At 44.6% G+C, this 24,586-nt stretch overlaps 2 protein-coding genes across 5 annotated transcripts in view; one reads left to right on the top strand and one right to left on the bottom strand.

Moving 5' to 3' along the window:
• Positions 1-13,136, bottom strand: part of PPP1R12A (protein phosphatase 1 regulatory subunit 12A) — a 206,193-nt gene extending 193,057 nt beyond the window's left edge. For 2 of the 4 annotated variants that reach the window (XM_074941978.1, XM_074941979.1), the window contains exon 1: positions 12,826-13,136. In XM_074941978.1, the coding sequence (XP_074798079.1) occupies positions 12,826-13,062 (237 nt within the window). In that variant the 5' untranslated portion in view covers positions 13,063-13,136. The remainder of the gene's footprint in view (positions 1-12,825) is intronic. The other 2 variants (XM_074941976.1, XM_074941977.1) reach the window with 2 other exon arrangements.
• Positions 13,137-17,500: 4,364 nt separating this feature from the next.
• On the top strand, positions 17,501-19,789 carry LOC141986647 (uncharacterized). Its single transcript, XM_074951376.1, has 2 exons — positions 17,501-18,420; positions 19,009-19,789. The coding sequence occupies exons 1-2, from the start codon at positions 17,838-17,840 to the stop codon at positions 19,527-19,529; spliced, it is 1,104 nt and encodes a 367-aa protein (XP_074807477.1). The 5' UTR covers positions 17,501-17,837; the 3' UTR covers positions 19,530-19,789.
• Positions 19,790-24,586: the final 4,797 nt, after the last annotated feature.

Here is a 24,586-nt window from a genome sequence, read left to right as displayed (position 1 = left end):
GCGTTCAGGAGGAGGCGAGGGGTTCAGGCTCCGGCCGGGCAGCGCTTACCTAGGGCGGCTCCCGGAAGCAACCAGCATGTCCGGTTCCTAGGCTCAGGGGCAGCCAGGCGGCTCTGAGCGCTGCCCCTGCCTGCAAGCACCACCCCCACAGCTCCCACTGGCCACGGTTTCTGGCCATTTGGAGCTGCAGAGTCAGCGTTCGGGGCAGGGGCAGCGCGCACAGGCCACCTGGCCGTCCCTATGTCTAGGAGTCAGAGGGACATGCCAGTCACTTCCGGGAACCCTGCAGAGTCAGAGCAGGTAGGGAGCCTGCCTTAGCCCTGCTGTGCCGCTGACCAGACTTTGCCCTATTAAAAATCTCCCCGATTGTTTTTAATAGTCACCGAGAGATTGAGGCTGATTCCGGGAGACTCCTGGCCAACCTGGGAAGGTTGACAACCCTAATAAAGATTCAAATATGTTCAGTTCTAGTGAGTTTTTTTTTTAAAAAACTGCTTTTGTCCAAAGAGGTTGTTTTTAATCTTCAGTGCTAAATGCTAGATCTTGTTTGTGCATAAACCAGGACTTCAGAATTGTTCACATAGTTGAGAAAGGTGCTAAAGTTTGAAATAGACTGGGGGTGAGGATGACATGGCATGCTACAAATAGCAAAAAAGGAGCAATTATTTGCTGTTTTATTTCATATACTAAGTGAAATTAAGTATTGGAGGGTTAGTGGTAGAGAGAAAATGGTCACACAGCACGTCTTTTTTAAGACATTAATTAAATGTCTCTTCCCAAACTAACGGTAGAAACTAAATAGTAATACTAGGCCTCCTACATCTTAGCCAAGTTACCAAAACAACAGTAAGAATATCTTACTCTAACTTCCTGCAGTCAAATAAAAATAATATGTAAGTTAGGTCTCCAGTATATAAAGTGACATGCCGGTATCAGTATTAAACACCCCTTGTCCACACTAATAAGGAGACTGCATACAGAAACTCACTGACAGCCACAGTATTAGTGCAGCACACCCTCTCTCCTATGCTATTCTTGAGAGCCAAGAAAATAGAAAGCGTTAAACTGTTTTCCATGGAGCTGGAGACAAATTACACACTCTATTCAAAGTAGCTTTAATCACTTAGGGCCCTTATAATAAAGTGCACAACAAGTTTCACAGGTTAGACAAAGTGAGAATGTAAAATTTCTAATAATTTGCAGTTTTATATAACTTATGTTTTTAATTCCATCTGATACTGACTGGGGAGGCCTCTAGCCAAAATTAATACAATTACAAACTTCACTCTTTACCTGGACTAAAACCCAAGAGGAGGATGGCACAAGACAGGATGGCACAGGACATTTATCCTCAGCTGAGCTTTTTATGAAAGTTAGGCACCATCAAGTCATAAAGCACCAGTACAGAGTGATTTTTAGACCAAAGCAATTTACATTTAAAGTCAACTGTAGATTAGTAACACTCATTTGAAAATGTGTTAATGTAAACTTAAAGTTTAATTAAATGCTGAGAATTTTTAACTGACCCTTCTGGTAAGGTCTCAAATTTTACAAAAATGCTAAAGACAAGATACATAAAGTTAAGGTCTTGGTCCTGGAAACACTAACGCAGTTATGTAAAGTAGTTCATAATAATAGAATAGTCTGATTTCAGTGGCTACTCATGTGAGTAAAGCTAAGCATATGCATGTTTACAACATTGTAAAGTTGTATTTATTAAAACTTCCGTGGCATAAAAATCTCATCTCAAAACAAGACTGAAAGTTTAGACTTTCGATACATTGACAAAATTATCACAAACTTATTTTTTGTAAATACATAGGCCAAGGTTTTCAAAACAAGGATCCTAAGTCTACATTTTAAGCACCTGTGGGTATGATTTTAAAAAACTACAAGACTTAGACGCACAAGGCCCATGAAAACTACAAACTGATGGAGAAATATAGTCTAGTCAAAGAATTTCAGCTTTCTTTCAGGTTTCAGAGTAGCAGCTGTGTTAGTCTGTATCTGCAAAAAGAAAAGGAATACTTGTGGCACCTTAGAGACTAACAAATTTATTTGAGCATAAGCTTTCGTGAAGCTTTTCAGAAATTCAACAGGTTCACAAACTCCAGGGTCAGAAGGGAAAATTGTGATCTAGTCTGACCTTCTGTACAACACAGGCCATAGAATTTCCCTCAAAATAATTCCCAGAACCGATCTTTTAGAAAAACATCCAGTCTTGCTTTTAAAGTGTCTAAAGATAAAGAATCCACCACGATTAAATTGGTAAATTGTTCCAATGATAAATTACTCTTAAAAATGTACACCTTATTTCCAGTCTGAATTTACCTAGCTTGAACTTCCAGTCCTTTGATCATGTTATGGCTTTGTCTACTACGCTGAAGAGCCCATTATAAAATATTTGTTCCCCCAAGCAGCTCCTTATAGACTGATCAAATTACCCCTTTAAACTTCTTTGTTAAGCTAAATAGCTTGAGCTTCTTGGATCTACCTCTATGAGGCACATTTTCCATTCTTTTAATCATTCTTGTAGCTCTTCTCTGAACTATCCCTCTCCAATTTATTGATGTGCTTCTTCAATTGTGGACATCAGAACTGGACACAATCTTCCAACAGCAGTGCCAAATACAGTGATAAAATAACCTCTCTATTTTACTCAAGACTCCACTGTTTATGCATCCAAGGGTCACGTTAACCCTTCTGGCCACAGCGTTGTGCTGGGAGCTCACGTTTAGCATCATGATTCCCAAATCTTTTTCAGAGTCACCACTTCTCAGGATCGTGTCCACCATCCTGGAAATATTACTCCTAGACGTATATGCATTTAGGTGTATTAAAATGCGTATTATTTTCTTGAGCCCAGCTTGCCAAGCGATCCAGATCGCTCTTAATCACTGACCTATCCTCTTCACTATTTACCATTCCCCTATCTTATGGGTCTTCTGCAAACTTTCAGTGATGATTTTATGTTTTCTTGCAGGTCATTAATAAAAATGTTAAATAGCATAGGGCTAAGAACCAAACCCTGCAGGACCCCACTAGAAACATACCCAATCAATGATGATTCCCCATTTATAATTATATTCTGAGACCTATCAGTTTTAATCCATATAACATACCGTATCAATTTTATATTGTTCTAGTTCTTTAATCGAAAATGTTATCTGGTAATAAGTCAAACACCTTATAGAAGTCTAAGTACACTACAGCAACACTATTACCATTATCAATCCTGTAATCTCACTAAAAAATAAAGTTAGTTTGACAGGATCCATTTTCCGTAAACCCACGCTGATTTGCATTAATTATAGCAGCCTCCTTTAATTCTTTATAAATAGAGTCCCATATAAGCCACTTTAAAAAGTCTCCATTAATAATTTATCAGAAGGTGGTGCTGCTTGCAAATACAGAATGGAATATATGCCCATCAATTTTATGTTCAAGCTTTTGTTCTCACAGGCTCTGAGCTAGTCTCTCAGCACAGATGTGCATTATCAGAGTGAAACTCAGAACAAAATTTGAAGTTCTACTAACAAAACAAGTACATGACACAGTAATTCAAAACTATCAGGTGGGAAGAACTAGCAACATAAAACAAAACTAAAACCACTTTTTAAAAAAAAAAACACATCTTTATCCATCCTGGTTCACACTATCAAGCAAAGGAATGGTGAACTGGCAATCAAAAGAAACAAAGCTACAGTAGCCTAGCTAAATTGGGGGAGGGGGGGGCGAGAGAGAGAGGAGGGGACGACAACAAAAAAGACTTTGTATTGTATACAAGTCTAGAACTTCATAACACAAAACCCAGAAATTAGAACCATTCCACACAATAAGGGAGGGTGGCTGACAGGTTGGCCTCAAGGGCTCCTACCATGACCCCCCTCTCCCATAAATCAAGATCTTGCAGAGCCACACTACTAGAATTTTGTGCACATTATTTAGCTGTTAACTGGCAGTGCTCCCCCATCTGCAGTGACTCATGAGATAGGTCCTAGCTAGAGGGAAGCTAGAAATTTTTATTTTTATTTTTACTTAGGGTAGTCTTGGGGAGAAAGATGAGATGATATTTTACAGAAAAAATATAATAGTGAACAGGGGATACAAAGAGTTGCTATGTTTATGCATGGACATTTTTATAAAAAAAGTCATGTGCCAAATTAATTAGTTTGCTTGAATGCTGCATTCCTTCCCTCTACCCTTCATGTTTGCCCCTATGGTAAGCTTGTGTTTTTAGATGGTCTCCTCTTATGAATTTGGAAAGCACTACCTAGAACATTCTACATGTTACAAATGTAAGTATTAGTATAAAATAATTTGCAACCAGCCAATTTTGATTAAGAGTGACAGGTTTTTGTTTGACAACAAATAGAGCTGCACAGTTCTTATTAGTGATTAAATGTCAAAAGCAATACCTAGCCCTCTTGTGGAGAAAATCCAGAGTCACCATAAGCAGGTGCAATGCCAAACTGGGCCTTTGTGTGATTATTTTGTCTGTAGTGCCTCAGCCTATTTATTAAAATCCCTGTATTTATCAAAGATCAATTACATTTATTTTATTATTTTAAATGCCCCCCATTAGCCTTATATTCCTAATACGCTCTAAGAAGGTGTATGACAGTAATGGAGAAACGAATGCCACCACTCATATTTGAAAACATTTCTAAAACTCTCCATCAGTAAATTTAAAGTGGAAGACAAGATGAACTGTTTTGTACAGTAGTTAGTGATGCCTCAAAATCCATTAACACACCACTTTCGTAGGTGGCAGTTTGACAAAACTTACTATCTCTGATTTAAAATCTAGGTTTAAAACTCCAGAGACAATGCATGACTGAACATTTTGTTTGTTGTAAATACATGATAATCTTTTCCTTACTGACATATCACAATGCACTTTAACAGACTACTAGAAAGGTGACAGCTGAGGAATGCCTCCACTCCTATGCCAAGGTTTCCATTGACTCATTTCAGGAATGCACACAGCAAGCATGACAGCTTGGAATGTCTCCACCCATCTGATAGCATCTGAACATGCACTGCTCACAGCTAGCCATACAGACTTGCAGCTCTATTCCAATTAGATCAACAAAGAAAACTAATAAGAATACGACTTTTACATGCAGTATGAAATTTTGCACTACTCAATGCATGCCAAGTGGTGAATACTTAATTGTGATGTACTTAATGGCTAAAATCTTAGTTTTCATCTCAGAAGGGAAATTAAACTGAACAAGAGACAATTAAGGGGCAAGTGCTTGCTCTTTTGTAATTCATCCTTTGAAGGATTTGGTCAGAACAATAAAATATAATCAGGTAAATATTACTGAATGTCATGTTGTGCTCTCTTTTGTAGTCCTCAAATTACTTATATCAGTAAGCATCTCGTATTAACTGGAATAGACATTATAAGGTCACCAAAACAACACAAAACTAACCATTCTAAAGCTTGTATTATTTCCAGTTATGCCCATAGTGTGTACACAGAAGACATGGGCACAGATACTCATCTTAAGGATGATCTATTGAAGTCATGGTTCCAATAGCAATTATCCAAGGACCTGCCCCACCCTGCAGCTCACAATACTATCTGAATTATACCATTTCAGTAAACAGAAGTGAAATAGTTACAAGTTACGTTCAAAAGTTACAGTGACACCTAGGCTTAGTCTACTCCACCACCTAAAAATTAGGTCAACCTAGGTACACTGCTCAGGGCTATGAAAAATTTCACACCCTGTGGAACATAGTTAGGGTGACCTAACCCCCATTGTAGACATAGCTAGTTTGACAGAAGAATTCTTCCATTGACTTAGCTCCTGCCTCAAGGGTATGGATTTACTGGAGTGATGGGAAAAAACCCTTCTCTCAGTGTAGCAAGTGTCTATACCAGTAGTTCTCAACCTATTTACCACTGTTGGCCACATACGCAGATCCCAAGTGTTATGTGAGCCGCATCCATACTATATATACACACTACGTGTATTGCTCTGAGGACGCCACGTGGTCTGCAGCCATGTGCTGATTAGGCCGTAAGTGGCCCACGGGCCACAGGTTGAGAACCACTGGTCTACAGTACAGCAGTTTAACTGCAGTACTGCAGCTGTAGCACAGACATCTGCCTAGATCAGCAATTAACTTCCTCAACCTGAATCTGTTCACATGCAGTGGTTCCCAAACAACCTATTGTTATGAGTGGTTTATGTAACGTTCCTTTTACTACACAAAAGTAGGTTACAAAAGAAAAACATTTTAAAAAAATTAAGCGTACCATATGTCAGAACACGCATGGCATTTAATCTACACATTTCATTGTAAAAAGAAAAGGAGTACTTGTGGCACCTTAGAGATTAAGTGAGCTGTAGCTCACGAAAGCTCATGCTCAAATAAATTGGTTAGTCTCTAAGGTGCCACAAGTACTCCTTTTCTTTTTGCAAATACCGACTAATACGGCTGTTACTCTGAAACATTTCATTGTGCCATTGAAGTCTGTAAATGCATCAGTGTACTGACTCAAGAATATTTAATTCCAGGGTAAAGTTTACAACTAGAAGACATGGTCATTAAACAGTAACTTATTTTACAAAATAAAATTATATTGGCTGTAGTTATTGCCAATATTTTGAATTTGTTATGAAACCTATGTGACTATCTTATAAACATATTCTTCAAATGCTACATTACAGATACTATAAATAAGTTTGAGATGTTTCTACTCATGTCATTACCAGTAATTTTTAAGATGGGAGTTTCCCCAAGCTTCCTCTCAGCCTATATGTTAGAATTCAGTTCAGTTATTATATTTGTGCATTTAAAAGAGGACACTAAGTAGGGACAATGTGATGCCTTTACATACAACTCAAAAAAGAGAGGTTGGATTCAAACTTGGCATATAGTTAATCCTCAGTATGCACAAGGCTGTTAAGCCAAGTTTGGAGAGGTATAACATTTACAATTATTGCACTCTACAAAAATTTGTATGCAGTCACATGCTTAGTAGAAAATACTATTTTTCTTATATGTAGGCTAAGTACTAAAGATGCCCTAAGTTATCACGTAGTATGAAGGGGCACATGATGTGCCCAACACTTCATATACTTTCTCTCTTCCTCCACCACCACTATTTCTTTAGAGAGGACGGAAATTAGACAGGCCTTTATTAATGCAATATTAAGGTTGCAAAATTAAGCACAGAAATCAGGAAATTAAGAGTTACCTTAAAATAATTATTAGCTTAGTCACACTGAAGTATTACGCTATTCAATTCTCATTTCCTGGAAATGAACACGTTTTACAGAATCTATGGCCAGCAGAAGTGTTTCCACTGATTTCTTTAAGTTATAGTAATTTTTTAAAACAAACATCTGAAGTCAGACAGTGCAACATTAAGAACCTAGAAGTGAAACTGATTTCCCCACTTCTGTTGTCCACACTGAGACACATGCAAAAAGGAAAAAAGCAGAACAATGACCAATAAAGGATTTTTTTAAATCCTTACCTCTAAGCATACAGTGTTATCAGAAACAAGAATGATTTCCCCCCCATGCAATGAGATGGAAGGTATCAGTTTCACAGTAAACCAAGTACAAATTCTGATGTATGGATTTCAAGATTTTTGTGCAAATTTTTATATCTAATGTAAAACTAATTCGTTTCTGCAAATGGGGCAAGACTCTGTCCTCCAGTAAGACCAACCACTGAAGTCGCAGCTCAGGGAGTGGGGGTTGGGTGCTAAGGTGGCTTTGAGCCATTTTTGCATCATCTTGATCCTAAATTGCTCTGCAGCTCCTATCGTACTGTAGATGGCCATAGGAGCTTAGATTACAGCAATCTACCCCTGGCTACCGGGCTGCCATGCTATATGTTGTGTCCCCTTGCCCTGGTAACTTCCTATCCCAGGGCTTACAAGGGGGTCCTCAGAAGACAGCCTTACAGCTGTCTTTCCTTGTTTTTATGCCAGTGGGCTCCATCTACAGCTCAATCACTGGTTTTTAACCATCCTTTTACACCACTCCAGCCCTTTAACCAGGTGTAAGGGCTCTAGAAGGGGATAAGGCTATTACCCAAGATATTTAATGACAACCAGTGCTAAAGCCCATGTCAGCATGAGTGATCAAGTATATACATTTGCCATAAATAAGCAATAACTGCATCTCTTTGAAAGAAAAGGGAGGCAGTTAACTTATTTCAAAGTAAACTCAAAGCAACTACCTCTGCGATTAGTAAATATTAAGATAACAATAACTTGCATACGTGGCATGTACTGTCATCTCCAAGTTTGCCCTTTGTCAGCCAAAACCAGATCACTGTACAGTTCTATAATGAATGATCTGTGGTTATAGTGTTGTTAGCCACTGCTGAGCCAGTGCTGTACAACACCAAGACAACAGCATTAAGATATTCTTAAAATCAGTTCCCCCACACCCCACATGAAAACTATGTTTTAGCTACAGAGTGGGTGAGGTAACACCTTTATTGGACCCACTTCTGTTGGCGAGAGATACCGTACAAGCTTTCGAGCTACACAGAACTCTTCTTCAGACTACACAGCAGATTTTGTTAGGAAGAAGAGTTTAAGAGATAGTAAGGCAATAAAGTCAATCTGCACAATAAATATCAAGGGTTCAATTCAAATAGCTAGTGTTATATTCCCACATCAGCTTGATCACCAGTTATGCGGCAAAATTGTGTCAATATTTCCCCATAGTTCTCAGGTGTAGGAAGACAAATGACTTCACAAAGCACGCCAGTATCTTAGGGATGAGCCTATAGAAGAGCGTATTATAGATTTAAAAACCCCACCACTAATAAGAACTACAAAACTGAAGTCTTCACTTCATGATGTGAATATACATACTATGCAATTTAGATCTGCTGGTCAACAAGTTTTAAAATAATTTGACAGTCTCTTTTTACAATAATCATTCCATAAAACCCAGTGCACAAGAAGACTCATATACCCAACATAAACAAAAGCCATGTTTGTATGTTGCTCATGTCAGTAAATCTGTTCTCAGAGTTAGCTTGTACTAAGAATTTCTAATTTTTTTTTTAAAATAAGTGACAACGTGGAGGCTCTTATAGACCAGCCATGCACAGGCAATTTCTTCCCCTCCCCAGAGATTAAATGCTAGTAAGCATTACATGACATCACATTTCGCCTCCTGATTCTATTCTTCTCTTAAATCCCTGCTGAATTACCTGGAAGGACACATCACAAGAAAAGAGTTAACCCCTACAATCCCAGCGTTACATCTATGCACATGACAGTTATACAGAAAAAATGCATTATTCAGAGACTCTGTCTTTTACAACTTCCATTGAGTTAATGGAACATTTTGGATTAGGAAGCCCCAACCCAAAAAACATGGAAACCAACTATGCACAACCCTGTCAAAGGCACAAAATAAGATTCAAATTCAAAGATGTTAAAACCAGAAGGGACCATTATGATAATCTATTCTAACCTAGATTACAAAACAAAAATATTTTTCTGCACCGATTTGCAAATAGGAAGCTTAAATACTACTTGGAATATAGGTGGTAAATGTGACAAAACGTAGTTTAATATGTTGCATCCCTTTAAAAAAGAAGTGCACTTAACATGCACCATGCCTACTTCTGCGCAGCAAAATATAAAATGAAATCAGCAATTAGTGTCAAATCACTGTAGAATTAAAATGTGTAGGCAGTATGGGGGAAGAGAAGCACTTAGACTTTCCATCTCAGAAATAAATGTCTGCAGTACACATTGGCCTTTAGAATGCATATTGAATAAGAAGCACAGTAAGAATTTGTTTTGTTATACAGGAAGAGGGACAAAAACCCTGCCTAGTTCATCCTACAAATTTTATTACTCCACCCAACTAGCTTTTGAGCCTTAATATTGGAACAGATTGCCTAATGAATGGCACAGTGGTTTGGCTGGTAGCACAACTTGTTGCCACAGTGGAAACTGAGGCTATGTCTATGCTGAAGTTGGAGTTCTATGGGTAGACACATATGCATTAACTTTGATCCAGCTAGTATGCTATAAGAAGCAGGTTAGCCACCATGGCAGCAGCAATCTACCTGCCCAAGTACTTACCTAGAGACTCCAACAGGATTGTTCTCAGGCAGCTAGCTTGCGCTGTACAGTTACACTGTTATTTTTAGCTCAATAGTTTGATCAAACCTAGCATGCATACACCTGAGCTGGAAATTACACCTCCAGCTGCAGTGTAGATATACCCTGAAACTGAAGCTACCCCATGTGTTCATGGCTGAATGTGTTGAGGAACTGCCACCAACGCTTTGAAGGAAAGTACTGCTTACCCCTTTTTCCTATACTGCCTTGTATCTACATGAAAATATTACAAAAATGTAGTTTATGCTCCTGCTCTAGTGCACTAAAACCTAACTCATGGTGGGCCACTCAAGATAGGAGAACACAGGTGATGTGGAATAAATGGATGAGAACCGGGGGAAGAAAGCGGTCCAAAAATGGGGATAAATCACTTTATTTTAGATATCATGCAGGTATTCTTGTTTCACATGGATGAGCAGGTCTAAATTGATTGATATAGTGCTTAAAAATGATGGTAACCATGGAAAACCCTGTCTATAATAGGGCTTTCAACCTTACCGACACTGGTGAAGTCACAATGGCATTAGCAAAGTGCTAAACTTTGGAGAAGTTTCCCTATGGTACATATGGCCTTACTTCATACCAAAACAGCTCTCATTTAGAGTAGACCCATCTATGATAAATAAGATGTGCAGCATTTTCTATTTTGTCTCAAATGCATGAACAACAAAGAAGTTTGGCTACGCTAAAGACTGTGTGTCAATTAAAGGGACACTGCAACCAATACATTCCCTGAGGGGGTTGGGAGAATATACAATCAATTCACAGTTAAATCTCCCAATTTGCTTTTCAACTAGATGTTTGTCGACAGAAGCCTCCCAAAGCCATTTTTAGTTATCCCATAGTAGTAACACTAGAGTATCAACTACTCCAACAGAAGTTTAAGCAAAAAACCAAAAACTTGCAGCTATCTTGATCTCCCACTATCTGCGGTCAGCTTGCAAATTAAGGAGGGGTGAAAGTCTGACAGCACGGAGGCAAGGATGACATTAATAAATGCTAAAAATGTTGCACTACAATATCATAAAGTTGTCAAAGAGACTCCTCCTCACCTGCTTTTTAAAAAGGCTTCTCAGAGTGGCCAAAAAACGGAAACCTTAGTCTTAATTTGTTGTTCTGCCAATAACTATAAAAAACAACACTTCTTTTGTTCCCACCATTAAAAGTTCTATACATTCTGGACCTGAAAGAACTTGTTTCTATATTAACAATATAACCAATATTACCAATATTCTAATAACAATATTACCAATTCTATCAAGGCTAATAATACAATGAAAGGGCAGGTGACAACTTTTGTACAGGAAACAGTAAAGCTATTATATACACCTTACATTACAGTAAGAGTTAAAAGCATAAAATCCAGTTCTTAGCAATCCATTTATTGTTAGCTATTACAATAAATAATGGGGCATTCCTCATACTTATTTCACTATCAAGAGGTTTACCACATACTAAAGTCACCAGTTTCTGTTTAGAAAGAGAACACAGTCACAACACTGCTCTGAATTCCCTCACTGCGCTATTTTGGAAAGATGTTTTTACCTGATCCAACTAGAGCTCATAATTACTAAGTCTTTCTGGAACTACTGAGGTACAATTTTCAAAACAAAACATTAATCTATCAAAGACATTATTCTTGCTTTTCTGAATTTAGTTTAGTGAATTTAATATGCTGCTATGGTTTTTGGTCTGTTGCAGAAACGAAAACTATTCAGGCAAACCCACATTATCTCTGGATTGCCACTGCCTTTCCTTATTTGGCTAACATTTTCAGATTCCAATCAGATTGCTATAAAACTTTAACATGCACAAAGCATCCATTTTGAGGAAACTTCACGGCCACTTTCATTAAGGGTGGGGGGAATGGAATGGAAAGTTAGATCTCAGTTCAAAAACCATGGACAAAGCAATCCCTTCTTACAACCTCCCACCGCAGGAAAAATATCCTGTAAAAACACTGCTAACCTAAGAGTAGGGCTTTCACACTGCGGCAGAAACCATCAATAAAGAAAGAAACCTGTCTCCTATTGACAAACGTTTCTATATTAAGAACAAAACACTAGTTCCCCCTAGAAACCAGAGAAAAATAAATGATCTGCCTTCACAAAAAGCAGATTTAATCCCCTAAAGTGCAGAAAAATTGGAGGGGTCGGGGGGGCAGGAACTCTATCCCGATAACAGCAAACATGGGAGTGACCCTGTTTCTCATCCCCACCATCCCTACCTGCCAACACCACCCCCTTTCCGGGATCTGCCCTTCACCTCCCCCGACTCCGGGGCGCCATCTCTCCTCCCTGGACAAGCAGCGGGCAGGGCCCCGGCGGACCCCGCTTTCTCAGCGACACCCTCCATGCTATCCATAGCCAGGGGGGTCCCACCGACACCGTCCCCGGGGGAAGGAAGGCAGAGAGGGCCCCGGATCACCCCAGTCAGAGAAGGAAAACGTTTAGCCGCCACCCCAGACAGTGGAGTAGGGCCGATCCCAGAGACTAGGGAAAACGAGGAAGAGCAGCCTCCGTAGGGCCGATCCATCGGCTCGGGACAGACCCCCGCTGCGGAGAGCTGGAGCCAGGCTTGGCAGCACCTCCCCACGCCCCCAACCGGGCCCCGACCACCGAGCCCCTCCCGCCCCAGCGTGGCCAGGCCCAGCCCCAGTTCCCCCCCGCCCAGGCCGAGCCAGGCCCCGCACGGACCTGGTGCAGTGCGGTGAGCCCGTCCACATTGGCGTAGTTGATGTCGGCGCCCCGCTCCAGCAGCCGCAGCACCTCGTCTGTGTCCCCGCTGGAGCAGGCAGCCAGGAAGACGGCGCCGTCATCGAACTTCACCTTGGTCTTTTTGCGCTTGACCACGGGCGGCTCCAGGTCGGTCTCGGAGCCGAGCCAGCGCTTCAGCTGCTCGTTCCGCTTCTGTTTGGCGTCCGCCATCTTCATGCCCCGCTCCTGGCTGGCCCTAGCGCTCCGAACCGAGGAGAGCCTCTATCCACCACTATCCCATAGAGCACCGCGGCCGACCCGGCCGCCGCCGCCGCGCCGCACTCGCTCACCCTCCTAGAGGGAAAGAGCCGGAGAGGGGGCGCGGAGGCCGGCCGCTTTAACATAATCTCGCGAGAGTCCTGAGGGGAGGGAGACATCAGAGGGCGGGGCTGTGAAAGACTGGAGCGTGAGATCAGACCTGAGCAGAGGGAGTGGGCGGGGACATGGGCGAGGCTCTGAACGGGCCAAGGGCGCGCGGGGCAGGGAGGCGGTTGCTGCGGCAGGGATGGAGCCGCAGCGGGGGGGGATCGGAGAGGCACAGGGACCGCGAGCGGGGAGCGCGCCTCAGCGGTAGGCTGCTGGGCGGGGTGGCAGCAGAGCAGGGGCCGTTGAGCCGCGCGGGCGCGGGCTGAGGTGAGCAGTTCAGCCGAGAGGCCACGGCGCTCCCTGGCAGGTGCAGTGCAGGATACCGCTCCGCGTGGTAATGTGCAACCGGTAGCGCTTCTCGAACCGTGTGGATTGTAAGAAACTGCTGTTGTATTAAACTGCTACCCAATGTCGCAAATGCCTGTCGATGGCCGTGTCTTGCACTGTCGTGTATGTGAAATTGCTATGTGTAGAAACGTGCTCCCTGTAGCCGTGAGGGATACGTGTAGATTGTAAGAAACAGCTTTTGTAAAAAGATGCTACTTTATTTGTACATACTTGAAAACTGTTATAATGTTTCAGTCTTCCCTCATAGGTCATGTTGTCTAGACCTTAAATTTTCACAAACTTTATAAGTGTACCTTCTATGCCATTATCTCAATCATTAAGATTTTGAATAGAAACTATCCAGAACTGACCCCTGGAGAGCCCAACTCCTTATGCCCATTTTATTTTAGTTCCATCTAGGTTTCATTTCCATAGTTTGTTTATGAGAAGGTGATGGGAGACAGTATCAAAGGCCTTACTAAAGGCAAGATATGCCACATCTACCGCTTGTAGGCTTGTTACACTGTTAAAGAAAGCTATCAGGTTGGTTTTACATGTGAGACTGCTTGAAATACCTTTTTTAGCAAAGTAGGACCTGTCACTGCTGCAGGTAGCATGGTCCTACAGATAGCATTCACACACACCAACCACCACTTCCCCCCCCCCCCATGTATGAAACTGCAAAGTATAGGGATGTGCTACCTGTAACACTGCAACATGATGAAGTTAATTCCTACAGACAGCAGTTTCTGACACTGCTGGTATGCGAGACTGCTATTTGTAGGAATTAGCTACATCAGATGGCCTTTTTTAAGCAAAGTTGGACCTGTTGCACCTGCAGGTAGCACAGTCCTACAGATAGCATTTTCACACACACACAAAACTGCAAACTATAGGGATGTGCTACCTGTAACACTGCAATGTGATGAAGCTATCCCACATCAGCCACCTTGCATAAAGTATATATTAGCTATGTCGTATCTGTATCAAAAGCATATTTTCATAAAGAATGTAGAGTATAATGTCACACCCCACATAGAATCATAGAATCATAGAATATCAGGGTTGGAAGGGACCCCAGAAGGTCATCTAGTCCAACCCCCTGCTCGAAGCAGGACCAATTCCCAGTTAAATCATCCCAGCCAGGGCTTTGTCAAGCCTGACCTTAAAAACCTCTAAGGAAGGAGATTCTACCACCTCCCTAGGTAACGCATTCCAGTGTTTCACCACCCTCTTAGTGAAAAAGTTTTTCCTAATATCCAATCTAAACCTCCCCCATTGCAACTTGAGACCATTACTCCTCGTTCTGTCATCTGCTACCATTGAGAACAGTCTAGAGCCATCCTCTTTGGAACCCCCTTTCAGGTAGTTGAAAGCAGCTATCAAATCCCCCCTCATTCTTCTCTTCTGCAGACTAAACAATCCCAGCTCCCTCAGCCTCTCTTCATAAGTCATGTGCTCTAGACCCCTAATCATTTTTGTTGCCCTTCGCTGGACTCTCTCCAATTTATCCACATCCTTCTTGTAGTGTGGGGCCCAAAACTGGACACAGTACTCCAGATGAGGCCTCACCAGTGTCGAATAGAGGGGAACGATCACGTCCCTCGATCTGCTCGCTATGCCCCTACTTATACATCCCAAAATGCCATTGGCCTTCTTGGCAACAAGGGCACACTGTTGACTCATATCCAGCTTCTCATCCACTGTCACCCCTAGGTCCTTTTCTGCAGAACTGCTGCCTAGCCATTCGGTCCCTAGTCTGTAGCGGTGCATTGGATTCTTCCATCCTAAGTGCATGTATGTTTGCTGATCTGCAAATAGTAAAGGAGCATGCACCTTTGGATGCAAATGCTCATGACAGTAGTGCAGAGCCATGCAAGCTCCATGATTCTGTGTGAGATGGCAGACAGTGAGGAGGGCCAGGCAGGTTAGTGGGTTTAGAAAAAAAGGTGTAAACATTATGTATACGTTTATGTATGGGATACAAATAAAATTAGTGGATGGTTAACAATGCATTATAAGAAGTTGGATCCCATGGCCACAACCACCCCAATCGGACCTGTTTAGTACCCAGCATACACTGCCAAACCAAAGCGTCCCAAAATACAGTGGGTGGACAGTAGGATATCTATTCGTGGTGCACCTCACTCTGAATCTATACAAGTGCTTCTGGTGAGTACCCTGACTGCTGAGACAAGGAGTCCAGGAGGCATGCACACAAATGACATAGTAACCGTAGTGACTCTGTGCTGACATAACTTGAGTTAAACCACACTTAAAGTGTAGATATGGCCTTAGGTATATTAAATGTTTGGGAGTATGAGGGTAGACTAAGAATCATTCAGGTGTTTAGGGTCAAGGCATTGGAACTGGCCTTACTGCACCCTACAGGCTCAGGAACAAAGAGACACATAAATAAAAGATTTATTTATTAAAATTTCTTGACTCGAGGGTGTATAACTCATGATTTTAGAATTCTTGTGGTTGTAAAGGTATCTTGGAGTTGTAGATGTGTGTTCATTATATTCTGAAAGGCAAAACTATGAATGGGTTGAACAAAGAATTAGATCAGTCCCTCAGGATAAGTACATTGGCTATTAGCCAAGATAATCAAGGGATGAAGGCCCATGCTCTGCATGTCCCTAAACCGTCCTTTGACTGCCAGATGCTGGGAGTGGACAATGGGATGGTTCAATGTGTCATTACCTGGTCTGATCATTCCCTTAGAAGCACCTGACATTGGCCACTGTCACAAGACAGGATACTAGATTAGGCGGACTATTGGTCTGACCCACGATAGCAGTTCTAATTTTCTGCAAAAATTACAATAGATTTTTTTCCAGGGAGAAAGACATTATAGGAGATAGTATACTGCCTTTATTGAATATTTAAGAATCGAGTTGTACACAATGGCATACGGAAAAACACTAAGGGCTAGACTGAGAGGCAAAATAACAGTTACAAAAATGCAATCCCCATTGGTGGATTGACTCAAAACAAAGTTTTGACAATAGGCCAGAAATTCAGTCAGAGTGGAAGTCAAATGATCCAACAGAATAAACATCTGCTCTAAAAATGAAAAGAAAAAATTAGAATTAAAATTTCACAGAATTCAGGGAATCCCAGCAGATCAGACAACTTGGGAAACTGCTCGGAGACTCTATACCAGTGGTTCTCAAAGCCGGTCCGCCGCTTGTTCAGGGAAAGCCTCTGGCGCGCCGGACCGGTTTGTTTACCTGCCGCATCCGGAGGTTCAGCCGATTGCAGCCCCCACTGGCCGTGGTTTGCCGCTGCAGGCCAATGGGTGTGCTGGCTTTCCCTGAACAAGCAGCGGACCGGCTTTGAGAACCATTGCTCTATACATTCAGATACAGTGATAAGGGATTCTTTGTTTCTGAGGGGATATATGTAAAATGTTTCACTGAATTAAATCTCAGGGATTATCTACAATGGCAAGTTAAAGCGCTCTAACTTGCTGGCTTAGGGGTGTGAAAAATCATACACACACACACCTGAGTGCAGCAAGTTTGAGCACTTTAAAGCGCTAGTGTAGACAGGCTTGGCTCCCAGTGCTCGGAGTTAATCCCCTCGTCGAGGTGGATTACCAGGAGCACTGGCCCCCGCGGCAGCATTTTGAACTTTGTAGTGTCCCTCAGTAGGTTAGATCAGAAAAGAGGAGCTGAATTAAGTAGGATTGGATGTAAGGAGAGTGATCACTTTAGATAAGCTATTACCAGCAGGAGAGTGGGGTGGGGGGAGAGAAAACCTTTTATAGTGGTAAACACCCATTTTTTCATGCTTTGTGTGTATAAAAAGATCTTTTATACTTTCCACAGTATGCATCCGATGAAGTGAGCTGTAGCTCACAAAAGCTTATGCTCAAATAAATTGGTTAGTCTCTAAGCCCTGGTCTACACTAGGACTTTAGGTCGAATTTAGCAGCATTAAATCGATGTAAACCTGCACCCGTCCACACGATGAAGCCCTTTATTTCGACTTAAAGGGCTCTTAAAATCGATTTCCTTACTCCACCCCTGACAAGTGGATTAGCACTTAAATCGGCCTTGCCGGGTCGAATTTGGGGTACTGTGGACACAATTCGACGGTATTGGCCTCCGGGAGCTATCCCAGAGTGCTCCATTTTGACCGCTCTGGACAGCACTCTCAACTCAGATGCACTGGCCAGGTAGACAGGAAAAGAACCGCGAACTTTTGAATCTCATTTCCTGTTTGGCCAGCGTGGCAAGCTGCAGGTGACCATGCAGAGCTCATCAGCAGAGGTGACCATGATGGAGTCTCAGAATCGCAAAAGAGCTCCAGCATGGACCGAACGGGAGGTACGGGATCTGATCGCTGTATGGGGAGAGGAATCCGTGCTATCAGAACTCCGTTCCAGTTTTCGAAATGCCAAAACCTTTGTCAAAATCTCCCAGGGCATGAAGGACAGAGGCCATAACAGGGACCTGAAGCAGTGCCGCGTGAAACTGAAGGAGCTGAGGCAAGCCTACCAGAAAACCAGAGAGGCGAACGGCCGCTCCGGGTCAGAGCCCCAAACATGCCGCTTCTATGATGAGCTGCATGCCATTTTAGGGGGTTCAGCCACTACTACCCCAGCCGTGTTGTTTGACTCCTTCAATGGAGATGGAGGCAATACGGAAGCAGGTTTTGGGGACGAAGAAGATGATGATGATGACGAAGTTGTAGATAGCTCACAGCAAGCAAGCGGAGAAACCGGTTTTCCCGACAGCCAGGAACTGTTTCTCACCCTGGACCTGGAGCCAGTACCCCCTGAACCCACCCAAGGCTGCCTCCTGGACCCAGCAGGCGGAGAAGGGACCTCCGGTGAGTGTACCTTTTAAAATACTATACATGGTTTAAAAGCAAGCATGTGAAAGGATTACTTTGCCCTGGCATTCGCGGCTCTCCTGGATATACTCCCAAAGCCTTTGCAAAAGGTTTCTGGGGAGGGCAGACTTATTGCGTCCTTCATGGTAGGACACTTTACCACTCCAGGCCAGTAACACGTACTCGGGAATCATTGTACAACAAAGCATTGCAGTGTATGTTTGCTGGCGTTCAAGCAACATCCGTTCTTTATCTCTCTGTGTTATCCTCAGGAGAGTGAGATATAATCCATGGTCACCTGGTTGAAATAGGGTGCTTTTCTTCAGGGGACACTCAGAGGAGCCCATTCCTGCTGGGCTGTTTGCCTGCGGCTGAACAGAAATGTTCCCCGCTGTTAGCCACAGGGAGGGGGGAGGGTTGAGGGGGTAGCCACACGGTGGGGGGAGGCAAAATGCGACCTTGTAACAAAAGCACATGTGCTATGTATGTAATGTTAACAGCAAGGTTTACCCTGGAAGAGTGTAGCCAGTGTTTTATAAAATGTGTCTTTTTAAATACCGCTGTCCCTTTTTTTTTCTCCACCAGCTGCATGTGTTTCAATGATCACAGGATCTTCTCCTTCCCAGAGGCTAGTGAAGATTAGAAAGAAAAAAAAACGCACTCGAGATGAAATGTTCTCCGAGCTCATGCTGTCCTCCCACACTGACAGAGCACAGACGAATGCGTGGAGGCAAATAATGTCAGACTGCAGGAAAGCACAAAATGACCAGGAGGAGAGGTGGCGGGCTGAAGAGAGTAAGTGGCGGGCTGAAGAGAGGGCTGAAGCTCGAATGTGGCGGCAGCGTGATGAGAGGAGGCAGGATTCAATGCTGAGGCTGCTGGAGGACCAAACCAGTATGCTCCAGTGTACGGTTGAGCTGCAGCAAAGGCAGCTGGAGCACAGACTGCCACTACAGCCCCTGTGTAACCAACCGCCCTCCTCCCCAAGTTCCATAGCCTCCATACCCAGACGCCCAAGAACGCGATGGGGGGGCCTCCGGCCAACCAGCCACTCCACCACAGAGGATTGCCCAAAAAAAAGAAGGCTGTCATTCAAAAAATTTTAAAGTTGTAAACTTTTAAAGTGCTGTGTGGCATTTTCCTTCCCTCCTCCACCACCCCTCCTGGGCTACCTTGGTAGTCATCCCCCTATTTGTGTGATGAATGAATAAAGAATGCATGAATGTGAAGCAACAATGACTTTATTGCCTCTGCAAGCAGTGATCGAAGGGAGGAGGAGAGGGTGGTTAGCTTACAGGGAAGTAGAGTGAACCAAGGGGCGGGGGGTTTCATCAAGGAGAAACAAACAGAACTTTCACACCGTAGCCTGGCCAGTCGTGAAACTGGTTTTCAAAGCCTCTCTGATGCGTACCGCGCCCTCCTCTGCTCTTCTAACTGCCCTGGTGTCTGGCTGCGCGTAACCAGCAGCCAGGCGATTTGCCTCAACCTCCCACCCCGCCATAAACATCTCCCCCTTACTCTCACAGATATTGTGGAGCGCACAGCAAGCAGTAATAACAGTGGGAATATTGGTTTCGCTGAGGTCTAAGCGAGTCAGTAAACTGCGCCAGCGCGCCTTTAAACGTCCAAATGCACATTCTACCACCATTCTGCACTTGCTCAGACTGTAGTTGAACAGCTCCTGACTACTGTCCAGGCTCCCTGTGTACGGCTTCATGAGCCATGGCATTAAGGGGTAGGCTGGGTCCCCAAGGATACATATAGGCATTTCAACATCACCAACAGTTATTTTCTGGTCTGGGAATAAAGTCCCTTCTTGAAGCTTTTGAAACAGACCAGAGCTCCTGAAGATGCGAGCGTCATGTACCTTTCCCGGCCATCCCACGTTGATGTTGGTGAAACGTCCCTTGTGATCCACCAGAGCTTGCAGCACTATTGAAAAGTACCCCTTGCGGTTTATGTACTTGCCGGCTTGGTGCTCCGGTGTCAAGATAGGGATATGGGTTCCGTCTATGGCCCCACCACAGTTAGGGAATCCCATTGCAGCAAAGCCATCCACTATGACCTGCACATTTCCCAGGGTCACTATCCTTGATATCAGCAGATCTTTGATTGCGTGGGCTACTTGCCTCACAGCAGCCCCAACAGTAGATTTGCCCACTCCAAACTGATTCCCCACTGACCGGTAGCTGTCTGGCGTTGCAAGCTTCCACAGGGCTATCGCCACTCGCTTCTCAACTGTGAGGGCTGCTCTCATCTTGGTATTCATGCGCTTCAGGGCAGGGGAAAGCAAGTCACAAAGTTCCATGAAAGTGCCCTTACGCATGCGAAAGTTTCGCAGCCACTGGGAATCGTCCCAGACCTGCAACACTATGCGGTCCCACCAGTCTGTGCTTGTTTCCCGAGCCCAGAATCGGCGTTCCACAGCATGAACCTGCCCCATTAGCACCATGATGCATGCATTGGCAGGGCCCATGCTTTCAGAGAAATCTGTGTCCATGTCCTGATCACTCACGTGACCGCGCTGACGTCGCCTACTCGCCCGGTAGCGCTTTGCCAGGTTCTGGTGCTGCATATACTGCTGGATAATGCGTGTGGTGTTTAATGTGCTCCTAATTGCCAAAGTGAGCTGAGCGGCCTCCATGCTTGCCTTGGTATGGCGTCCGCACAGAAAAAAGGCGCGGAATGATTGTCTGCCGTTGCTCTGACGGAGGGAGGGGCGACTGACGACACGGCTTACAGGGTTGGCTTCAGGGGGCTAAAATCAACAAAGGGGGTGGCTTTACATCCAGGAGTAGTTCAGGCAGGACTTCACGGAGGGTTCCAATAAGAAATGGTGCACCTAAGTTATTGTTCTTATTGGAACAAGGAGGTTAGCCTGGCCTCTGATTGATACATGGCTAGATTTACCTCGCTGCACCTTCTCTGTGAGTGACTGCAGTGTGACCTAGAGGAATGAGTCCCCTAGACAGGGGAGGAGACAAATGAGTACAAAACAAATCTGGTCTATTTCTTGTTTTGATCCACTGCATCTATCTTTTACATCTTTGGCTGGCAGCAGACGGTGCAGAAGGACTGCAAGCCATCCACATCTCATGGCTGCTCGGCAGAAGATGGTACAGTACGACTGCTAGCCATCCTCATCTCTTGCCTGCCTGGCAGAAGATGGTGCAATATGACTGCTAGCCATCCTCATCTCTTGCCTGCCCGGCAGAAGATGGTACAATACGATTGCTAGCCATCGTCATCTCTTGCCTGCCCGGCAGAAGATGGTACAATACGACTGCTAGCAATCCGTATTGCCTGCCTGATCACCATTAGACGGTTCAATAGGACTGACTGCAGGACTAAAGAGAATGACCTGGTCAAGTCACCAAAAATTTAGTCCCTGCGCCCATGTCTGCCCAGGCGCTCCCAGCCGACATGGCCAGGAGCACCTCGGACATGACGAGGACGGCTATCAGTCATACTGCACCGTCTGCTGCCAGAAGGCAATGGGTTGCTGCTACTGTGTAGCAATGCCGTACCGCGTCTGCCAGCACCCAGGAGACATACGGTGACGGTTACCTGAGCGGGCTCCATGCTTGCGGTGGTATGGCGTCCGCACAGGTAACTCAGGAAAAAAGGCGCGAAACGATTGTCTGCCCTTGCCTTCACGGAGGGAGGGAGGGAACGGGGGCCGGACAATATGTACCCAGAACCACCCGCGACAATGTTTTAGCCCAATCAGAGTGCTCCATTGTGACTGCTCTGGACAGCACTCTCAACTCAGATGCACGATTGTTTGCCGTTGCTCTGACGCAGGGAGGGGTGACTGACAACACGGCTTACAGGGTTGGCTTCAGGGAGCTAAAATCAAGAAAGGGGGTGGCTTTACATCAAGGAGTAGTTCAGGCAGGACTTCACGGAGGGTTCCAATAAAGAAATGGAGCACCTAAGTTATTGTTCTTATTGGAACAAGGAGGTTAGCCTGGCCTCTGATTGATACATGGCTAGATCTACCTCGCTGCACCTTCTCTGTGAGTGACTGCAGTGTGACCTAGAGGAATGAGTCCCCTAGACAGGGGAGAAGGCAAATGAGTACAAAACAAATCTGGTCTATTTCTTGTTTTGATCCACTCCATCTATCTTTTACATCTTTGGCTGGCAGCAGACGGTGCAGAAGGAATGCATGCCATCCACATCTCATGGCTGCTCGGCAGAAGACGGTACAATAGGACTGCTAGCAATCCATATTGCCTGCCTGCTCACCATAAGACGGTTCAATAGGACTGACTGCCGGACTTAAGAGAATGACCTGGTCAAGTCACTAAAAATTTAGTCCCTGCGCCCATGTCTGCCCAGGCGCTCCTGATCGACCTCACACAGGCGACCAGGAACACCTCGGACATGACGAGGACGGCTACCAGTCGTACTGTACCGTCTGCTGCCAGAAGGCAATGGGTTGCTGCTACTGTGTAGCAATGCCGTACTGCGTCTGCCAGCACCCAGGAGACATACGGTGACGGTTACCTGAGCGGGCTCCATGCTTGCGGTGGTATGGCGTCCGCACAGGTAACTCAGGAAAAAAGGCGCGAAACGATTGTCTGCCCTTGCTTTCACGGAGGGAGGGAGGGAGGGAAGGGGGGACCGACGATATGTACCCAGAACCACCCGCGACAATGTTTCAGCCCCATCAGGCATTGGGATCTCAACCCAGAATTCCAATGGGCAGCGGAGACTGCGGGAACTGTGGGATAGCTACCCACAGTGCAACGCTCCGGAAGTCGACTCTAGCCTCGGTACTGTGGAAGCACTCCGCCGAGTTAATGCACTTCTGTGGGGACACACACACTCGAATATATAAAACCGATTTCTAAAAAACCGACTTCTATAAATTCGACCTTATTCTGTAGTGTAGACATACCCTAAGGTGCCACAAGTACTCCTTTTCTTTTAACTAGGATTGGGATGTCTGTGCCTTTAAGAACTCAGCCCTGTGCCTCTGCCTTTAAGAACCCAGCCCTGGTAAGCCCGTGCTGAGAGGTGCTATCTGTGAGAGGGGAAAATAAAAAAGCCCCTTTTCCCCCCACCATTTTTGCAAACACTGGTGTCTCAATCCCACTGGGCTAACTGCTATCCCCTGTGCCCCTGCCTGTGCTGGGTTTTGCCCTCTGAAACCCTCTGCCAGTGCCTCACTCCTGGGCTTAACTGCTCCTCCTCCCCCCTCATCCCTGATTTTGCCATTTAGCCCCTCTCCTAATGCTGCCTCCAGCTGCTTGACCCCCCTGACCAGTAAATTTCCACCCCCTGCTCAGACCCTGGCCACCCCCCTGCTCCGATTCGCCCCCTTTGCCACTTTTTAACCCCTGTCAAAAGCAGTCCGCAGAATCTTATAGGTAATAAGGGCAGGATGAAGCGCAGTGGCTTCAGCAGATGAACTGAGCATGCTCAGTACACCAGAAGTAGCACATTACTACGCAGGGCAGTATCCTACACTGGCGCAGGGCGAGGGGGTCCAGCCCGCAGACTAGAACGGGTGGGCGCAGAGGGCCCAGCCCTTCCTCGATCGATGTCCCCCATCTGCTCGCTACACCTGGCCTGGCGGCCGGGGACTGAGGGAGGCCGCCTAGGGCTCGCCTCCCGCCTGCCCTGTCCAAGGTGTTATCTGGCAGCACGTGCAGAAACACAAGAGTCGTGACAACGAGGAGTAGCGGCTGTCACCGGTCCGTCCCTGAGGCCGCATTTCAGCAAGTGTCTGCCTGGGCAGGGCCGTGGGCTCCTGCAAAGACCCTGTGGAGGCTTCGTTCACGTTATGCAAATTTTGCCTCAGTTTCCCTCTTTGAACGAAGTGGGGATAATACACTTTTCCCATGGCGGGGGGATAATTAATTACTCTAGATAAAGCACGCTGATGTGCAAAGCAGTGCAAATGCCTTTTTTTTTTAATCAACCTAGATTTGGTTTCTACCCTCTGTGCCCCCCATAGGGTGGGCTCTTTTTAGCTACATTGTCTTAAATTATATTTCCCTTGGAGGAAGGTATGGTTTTAAATTTACTGGAGAAGCTTTGAATTTGTACTAATAAGAATCAAAATATAGTCTGAGACATTCACAAAACCTCTAACACTTCAAATTCTGCAAGGTAACCCTTTCCTCATTAGAAGGGTTCCTTTTCTTTACTG

Source organism: Natator depressus, chromosome 1, assembly GCF_965152275.1.
Source record: "Natator depressus isolate rNatDep1 chromosome 1, rNatDep2.hap1, whole genome shotgun sequence".
In the NCBI taxonomy this organism is placed as follows: Eukaryota; Metazoa; Chordata; order Testudines; family Cheloniidae; genus Natator; species Natator depressus.
The sequence above is the reverse complement of the archived record's forward strand: the minus strand, read 5'-3'. Positions and strand labels throughout refer to the sequence as shown.

Coding starts and splice junctions, on each gene's coding strand:
- LOC141986647 (XM_074951376.1), top strand. CDS start 17,838: ATGCAGAGCTCATCAGCAGAGGTGACCATGATGGAGTCTCAGAATCGC. Junction 18,421..19,008: donor AGGCGGAGAAGGGACCTCCG/GTGAGTGTACCT, acceptor TTTCTCCACCAG/CTGCATGTGTTTCAATGATC.